The sequence below is a fragment of the Leptinotarsa decemlineata genome, unplaced genomic scaffold (genome assembly GCF_025532065.1).
Source record: "Leptinotarsa decemlineata unplaced genomic scaffold, Ldec_3_MD MMD2_tig00078422_RagTag_RagTag, whole genome shotgun sequence".
NCBI lineage: Eukaryota > Metazoa > Arthropoda > Insecta > Coleoptera > Chrysomelidae > Leptinotarsa > Leptinotarsa decemlineata.
The window spans coordinates 6,099,722-6,108,549 of record NW_027412747.1 but is presented as its reverse complement, the minus strand read 5'-3'; the positions used below and the strand labels follow the sequence as shown (position 1 = coordinate 6,108,549).

The 8,828-nt window shown below is 32.2% G+C and overlaps 1 protein-coding gene across 1 annotated transcript in view; it reads left to right on the top strand.

Annotated features, from left to right (window-relative positions):
• Positions 1-8,828, top strand: part of LOC111505973 (probable 2-oxoadipate dehydrogenase complex component E1 homolog) — a 37,930-nt gene continuing 29,102 nt past the window's right edge. Inside the window, exon 1 of the mRNA XM_023160891.2 lies at positions 1-315. Coding sequence (XP_023016659.2) covers positions 189-315 — 127 coding nt within the window. The 5' untranslated portion in view covers positions 1-188. The remainder of the gene's footprint in view (positions 316-8,828) is intronic.

Genomic DNA, 8,828 nt, shown 5'->3' with positions numbered 1-8,828 from the left:
GTGAGATAAGGAATGTTGAAGTATAAGAAGATGAAATTCAAATACTTTTGTTATTGGTCGAGGTTTCGTCGTTACCCGATTTGTGTTTCAGTTATACGAATCTGGGGTCATGACGAAGTATTATCAGCAGTTAAAAACAACTACTAATAATAATGCCACTCCGATTTTGATTCTTGCACAATAACCAGATGATGTATTTAAGTGTGCTCGGAAAAAGTTTTAGGTATTTAAAACGAGTTGAGTTCAATGTGCATCGAAATTATCATAGTGAAAATGTGTTCGGATTCAAGCGAAAGAATAAAACTGTTTACAAGGGTGAGTAAGAAAGTTCCTTGGACCACTATTTCTACACAGACAGATAAGTATTACTCATGCATCATCCAAATCCTGACCGATAGAACACATACTTTTATATATCCTTTTCTTCTACAAGTTTATACGAAAATAAAAGAGTTAACGTTTACTTTTAATCAGCGAAAGCTCTTGTTTGAATGATAGCTTGCATTCGATACATCAAAGAGAACTGATGAAAATTGTATCCAAAAAGTATTTTCCCATTAAGCAGCTTTCGTCCTTTTACGAATGACAATCCACAGAGGTCAAAACTTGTGCGTGATAAGAATTAGCAAGGTCTCACCTTTCAACGTGCGATTCCTATACAAATGTTAATCAAAACCCAAATTGGGTAATTTTAGCTTCCATTTGGCACATCAAAGAGAAAAAATAAAAATTGTATTCGAAAAGTATTTTCCCATAAAGCAGCTGTCGTCATCTTACGAGTGACAATCCACAGAAGTCAAAACTTGTGCAAGATAAGAATTAGCCATGTCTTACCTTTCAACGTGCGATTCCTATACAAATGTTAGTGATAGTCCCAATTCGGAAATTTCTCACATGAAACCAATTGATGACCTATCACTATCGTTCAACAGTTCAATGTTATCTATTGTGAAGTTTTAATTTTTTTTCGACTTTCACAGTTGGAATATTTTTTTAAATTAGTTTCCATTCATAATATTTAATATAAGGTACATTACGATAGAATAAAGGAATGAAAAATACCGCAAATTCAAATTTTCAAAGAAAACACATAACTATCAAATATTTCGTGAATGGGGATTTTCCATTTCAATGTATCCATTTCACCGTACAAAACAACACCTATAAATCTTTTGTAAATGGGTTGTTTTCTTCAAATGTGTTTATTTTGGCGTATAGAACAAGACCCATTTGTCTTTGTCTTTGAAATCTTTCGCGGATGAGGATTTTTTTCTATGAATGTATTTAGTTTAGCTAACTGAGCAAAATCTATATGTAAAATATTTTGTCTGAAAAAAATTAATCCCCCTCCCCGTATAAAATAATTTTCAAATGACAGTCCATAATTCTTTCAAATCTTTCGTGGTTGAATTTTTTTATGAATGTGTTAATTTCAGCGTACCTACTGAACAAAACCTATATGTTGAAATATTTTTTCGGTAGAAAATTAACCCGCAACCCATATATAAATTAATTTTCAATTTTGTGATTTTCTCTTAGGATACAAATTAGACTTTATCTCTTTTCTTCAGTGACAGATACGTTTTTATGTGTGGTGTCCCTAATGAGCCCGATCCACAATAAAACAATCCAATGACAAATATAAAATATCAAAAACTCAACTTCAGTTGATAGATAAATAAAATTGATAAATACTCGTAATATTACGCAATTAAAATTTGAAAAATGAATTACATAAACTTTATCTCAAGTGCAAGAATAAAATATAAAAATGAATTTCAATAATAAACAGTTACATTCTACTTAATAGGTAAATTAATCTGAATTCTGAAAAAAAAAATCAAAAACTAAACTCTAAGTAGATGGTAAATGAATAAAATTAAAGAATATTATCACGCAAATGAAATCGATAAATGAAATCTGGGGTATATAAGAATAAAAAATAAATAAATGAAATAATAAATATTTACATTCTAAGTAAGTCCGTAAGTAAGTAAGTCAGTCTGAATTCTAATTAACAAAATTAGAATATCAAAAACTCAACTTCAGTTGGTGAATGAATGAAATCAAAAATAATATCTCGAAAATAAAGTCTATGAAATTAATTATATGATCCCTGTTGAGCTAACAGAACCACTTTGAATTTGAATATTTATTTTTAGGAAATAATTTTTGGCTAATTTTCAGCTAATTTTGTACTTTATTCCAGAACTATTTTCTCTTTTTTTTTAAAGGAGAAAAACATTTTCTTGAATCGAACTACGTCATTATTTCAGGCACATTTCACTCATATTGCCCCCTATCGTCGATCGGCATAATCTGGAATTTGACAGACATTTTTAATTTTGACAAATAGTGGAAAGTGGAGTTTTTTATAATCAAAATTTAATTTTTTAGACTATGGTTTATACAAATACTATTATATTACATAATCGCAGTTTGAAATACTTCTTATTATTATTTATCATATTACTATTGCTTACTAAAATGGATAAATGGTTTATATTGATTTGATTAGATATTTGATTTGATTAATCTCATTTGTAGATTAACAATTGATTCATAGGATAATGTAAATAAGCCTGAAGATATGTTTGAAATGATCTGTGTAACATCAAAAATAATATCTCAAAAATAAAGTCTATGAAATTAATTATATGATTCCTATTGAGCTAGCCGAACCACTTTGAATTTGAACATTAATGTTTAGGAAATAATTTTCGGTTAATTTTCAGCTAATTTTGTACTCTATTCCAGAACTTTTTGCTCTTTTTTTTAACGGAGGAAAACATTTTCTTGAATCGAACTACGTCATTATTTCAGGCACATTTCATTCATATTGCCCCCTATCGCCGATTCTCAATGGGTTGTGGCATTACCAAATCGAAATCCTTCACTTTTTGGAACATTTCAACAATAATTTTAGGCTCATTTCATTCTCCTTCATTAGGAAATTGAACGTTTTTTGCCTCTCGTTTGAATTAAATATTTGGGTGATTAACTCTTACAAACGCGATAGAAGCCAGAAATGATGTTTCGTACTATGGTACGAAAGGAATATATTGAAAACTTTTTGGCTCATTTGAGGTTCCTATGACCTCCCACTGTCTATTTTTGATGTGGCGTTAAAAAAATTGTGGGTTCCACGAGTTTTACTGTTAAACTGGCAGATCCAAATCGACATCCTTCACTTTTTAGAAAATGTCATAAACTACACCCTACGATTTGATCTCTACAAAGTTTGTGAAGATCGAATCGTAAGGTGTAGTTTATGAAATTGTCTGATTATTTTGGAGACACGGTAGATATCAGAATAATTGTTTGAAAATATTGTTTAAATGTGGTAGAGATAGGAATATACTGAGAATTCCTATCTATCGCCGAATTTCCATGTGTGTTTAAGGTATTCACCCGAATATCTAATTTAAACAAGGAGCAAAAAATATTCAATATCGTAATGAAGCAGCCTAAAATTTTTGCAAGTTAAAATTTTTCAAAATGTGGATTGTCGGCGATGGAGGTGATAGGAGCCTAAAATAAGTCTCAGATTTTCAATATATTCCTATCTCTCCTACATTCCAAGAATTATTTCAAAATATTATGTTCGCTTCTACCACGTGTGCAGAAATCAAATTCAACTTTTCAATTCACACGAGGAGCAGAATAATGTTCAATATCATGAAAGAACTATAATTGACCCTGAAATTATTGCAAATTCAAATTTACCAAAAAGTAAACCTTAACGGTAAAGCTAGTAGAACCTACTCAAAAAAACAACACATCAAAAGCAATAGCGGTTATAAGCCTCAAATTTTAAATATATTTCTATTATTGACGCATGTGTTTGAGGTAGTCACACAAATATCCAAGTGAAACAAGACAAAACAAACGATATCTCCGTTGAATGGAGAGCAATTAGCCTGATATTAACCTGAATTCATGATCTTAAAATAAAATTCAAAGTGGTAGTTCTGCTAGCTCAAAAGATACACTTAATATACGAACTTCATCTCACACAAGATCTTTTTTCACACGAGAGTAGAACATGAATAATTTATAATAACAAAAGTTATATTCCACTTAAAAGAAATTAATTATTGAAAAATTCTGAAACTGAAAATGTCTTCTGAAAATAAAAAAGGTAGGTCTCGTCAAATTGGAAATCACTCCAGAACCTTCTTGAAAAATATAGTCAGTAAAGTTTCAGATAAAATATCGGAACTACATATTTTCAGGTACGAAAGTAATACAAATCATGAAACAACAACAAAAATTAATTAGCGCTTTGGGGCGACTTGATTGATTCCAGTGGCATATTTGCTTTTTCAGCTGCAGGAAAACCCGGAAAAATCTATAGCACCACATCATCTGAAGATCTTGATCTGATAATGTCCTCTCTTTTATAGAATGAAATGTAGGGTGTCTCCAGAGGCTCCAATAAATTCAAGATATCGCCAGAATATTTAGTGACACGGTTATCGTCAAACTCAAACCAGTCCGTTTCGTCTTTGACCAAAGCGTGAAAATGACTTGAGTCAACGCCATAACCACAGTGAACAATGACTGCATGAAGATTATAATAGTGGTCTGCTAGATTGAAGTGTTCATCTATTCCGAACCTTCGTAAGAGTTTGGTGCTTTCGTCAGAGGTTGAGTCATGTTTAAAGATCATCAGTGTTATTATTAGATTGACTGGTGTCTCAGATATACTTGTTCTCTTATAATAGTCATTTAGTTTGGCGCTTATTTGGCAATACAATTGATCATCACTTGTTAAAAGTTCAATTTCCAAATGATTTAACAATAAGCTTTCCACTGGATGTGAGTCATATTAGAAAACGCTAGTTGAAGTTCCAGAAAGTCACATATGTTTTTGCTATCTCTTGAACATGTACTACGAAGTAAACAAATGAGGATTTTTTTCAGTAAAAGATCTACAAACAGAAAATCAGATAGACTGTACGAAATCATTCAATCCCGAGCGGTCAGGAGTATTGATTCTGCTATTTTCCTGCTCACGAAGAGTATTCAACAAGAATTCGTAACAATCCTCTTGCCCTAATGAGTATCTAGTAGACTCCTGGAAATCGGTTGTTGGGAAAGATGATACATTCTTACGGAACTGCAGGCGCATGAACAGGTGTTTGAGTTTGGTGAATAAGTAGGAAACATTCTCGTTCTCGTTCATCGTTAAAACCTTGTTCTTGAAATTTTTTGTTATGAACAACACTTGTAAAATGCTATTCATGTAGCAAGTGTTTTCTAAATTATCTCATCCAATTTTCTTCGCAAGATTATCAATACAACTGTCTACTGATTCGTAAGGAAAAACATGTTTCACAGAATCTGCATCAGAACCATTTCTCAAACTGCAATCGATCCTTCCAAGTGATGAAGGGTTTCATAGAGGGATCGATTCGGCTCTTGCTCCATGAAGCTCTGAAAGGGAACCACAGCCACGTCCATTGTCCATTGACCGCACTGAAAAAGAAGAAGTTGGATCAATCACTTGCGAATTAACCTTGATAGGAGACTGATGAATATACTAGGCTGGTTTTGAAGAGATTTTATTTCCGTACTGAAATGAGGGCAATGCATGATCTCATCAAAATTATGTGAAGGAGAAATAATTCCAAGGACCAAAGCAGCATTACCACGTTGAATAGCAATACTAATTCCTTCTATCAAAAAAGGGGTAGAACGGTCATCTTTCGTAGCTTGGCCTGATCTCCTTCCGAGTTCATGAACGAATAACAGAGACTCCGGGCCATAAACACCAAAAGTTCCAACCGCCACTGGATGGAACAGATAGATATCACCAATATTTTGAAATCCCATACTACAGGTTCACCGTATTTTCATGGTATGAGAGACATAAAATATCGAATACTTTATGATTATATAATTTCAATATATAACAAGTCAGTTGTTAATCATTGTTATAAAATTTATTGAACAGTGATCGTTTTGAAGTTATTTAGTTTACATCATAAATTATTGAATTTTCTGTGCTTTATAACTATTGCTCAAAGATTCAGTAATGACAAATCTACATATAAGGCAAAATTCGTTCCCGAACAATTCCATTTTGATGACCTCATCAACGAGACATTTTTGAAAATTTGCATGAAAAAGTATATGTGAAAAAAAGTCTAATGTGATGGATGCTCTCTTAGATATTTATTTTTCTTAGTGATTTATTTTTGTAAAAATAGCTGAAATTTGTCTGTAACTTCGATCGATGCATATATATTGGTTTTTCTGCATATTGTCCACTGCTAAGGTCCAATGATCACAATTTTAAATTGTTCTGATAATGATAGCGTAATTTTTTTATTTATCGGTAATTTCAGGTAGCTCGTTAATTAAATCGATTCTAGGTAATTACCGCAATTCATTATATCGTAAACTTGATTTGTAGTTGAAAAAATATGAGATTCATCGAGATGTGATTTTGCCAAAGATGATAAACAGTAATTCATCTATTAGCCACTGCTTTTCGTATCTTAGTTCAATTGAAAAAATGTCTTTGTATTTGGCAACATCATTACTGTATTCATTGCAAGTATTTCCGGTACGCTAAAATAAACACATCCGTAGAAAAAAATCCTCATCTTCAAAGGATTTGAAGGAATTATGAATTTTTCTTTGAAAATATTCAGGGTTGGGGTTGATTTTCTGCTCGACAAAATATTTCGACATGGATCTTGTTATGTATGTTGAAATAAATGCATTCAAAGAAAAAAACTGCATTTAAAAAATATTCGACGGAACTATGTAATATGCTTTGAAAATTAGAATTTACGGGGTGGCGGTTGATTCTCTGCCAAACAAAATAGTTAGACATATGGATCTTGTTTTGTTATTGAAATGAATACATTTAAAAAAATCCCATAGGCAAATTATTTGAATGACTCATGGATTTTGCTTTGAAAATTAGAATTTACGGGGAATGGATTGATTTTCTCTCAGTTTATTAAAATGAATACATTCAAAAAAAGGAATCCTCATTCACGAAAGATTCAAAGATTCATAGATTTTTTTTGAAAACTATTCTATTCAGAGTGAGGGTTGATTTTCTGTTCGACAAAATATTTTGGCAAATGTGTCTTGTTTTGTATATCAAAATAAATACATTCGAAGGAAAAACTCCCTATCCACGAATGAAATCGATGAATTTTTAATTTTTTTGAAAATTTATATATTAAAGGAATTGTATTTTTTTTTATTTTTGAAAAAAATAAACCGAAATATGAAATTGTTGGTCTCCCTTATTACGCAAGGCGGCAACTCGGTCGTGGTATAAATTTATTGAACATCACTGATGAATCTGGTAAGGATCCATTGAGATTAGTTTCATCACAAATTTCATCTTATGGGCATAAGATATATTTTTGTGATGGGTTTGATGTATTCTTCAGATGAACGGAAATTATTGCGACATAAGGTGAATAATTGCAATTTTGTTTCTAATATCATTTCGACAACACAAATCGAATTTGATAAATGTGGGAGGGCGAGCATAAAATCACCGCCGACTATAAGTATGTGGTCCTGAATAGATTATGTGGATGTCGCACAAAATTCATTTAGGAATTCATTTTGATGTGCTCCTATATACTGAGTGAAGTTCAGGATCGCAAGGTTTTTATTTGATTCGATTGTTGTGGTGGTAGCATCCCACACTTCTCTTACTCCTCGCTTCATATGTAGGAGTGAAGGATACGAGAGCTCAGTCATGTATAAAGTGGTAAATTAGTTCTGAAGTTTTGCTGAAGATTACAAAAAAGAAATATTGAATTCAAAGCAAAAGCTCATTTTGATCATAGCACATTCACAAATTCATCCATTGGGGAAGTAGATGCAGAATTGGTTATCACTATAATAGAATGGAGAATTACCACCGAAAGATCACCAGAAACTAAAACTCCCAAACCACATCAATGAAAGTAGTAATAATGCTGAAGTTAAGGTGATACAGCATCAGATATATGGGACGTAAAGACATCGTCGGCTTCCAAAACACCGACCAATCCAAGAGTATGACAAATGATGTGACAAAATTCATACATGCCAGTATTAATAATATTCGTCCATTGTTAAACTCTGAAGTATACCAATGTGAACATTGGAATCTGGATTTCGATAAGAAGTTAGACTCATTCCCAAATGAACATTTTCAGCGCAGCTACTACGGTAGAGCTATGAGTGAACCAATGATATTGATATTGACAGCTTTCGCAATAAGTCACTATCATTATCGACTGCTTTCACCAACCGGATGCTATGAAGATATCCACTGTCGATATTGCAATAGAATTTGAAACACTTGAGGTCAAGTTTCTGGCATTCACCAAAGTATATGCGATTATCATTTACGATGCTGTGTTGTGTTATAATGACCCAAATGGCTCTGTTCACTCTGGATTATGATAATATCGACATGTAAATCATCATAAAACATTCGATATTGATGAATAAAACACTCAATAATTTTTCTTATTCTTTTTAATCACCAAACTAGTAGGTATAAGCAAATATGATTATATGATAATTTTTTCATGATATTATGTGGTACGTAGGTGTATTCATCATACTTTTCGCTGAGCTCCAAATGTTTCCGCACCTCTTCAGCATCATAACACAATCAGATCATAATAATTTGATGAATGTAGAGCATCAGAACTCAGATTGGCTAATTCCCAAGCCAATCTCATTATAGTATAGCCCAAATCTACTGCTTCCGGCCACTTTTAGGCCGGAAGCAGTAGATCATAGTCTGGGCGTTCATGGTAAATAAATAACATATACACCACTCAAAATCGCAA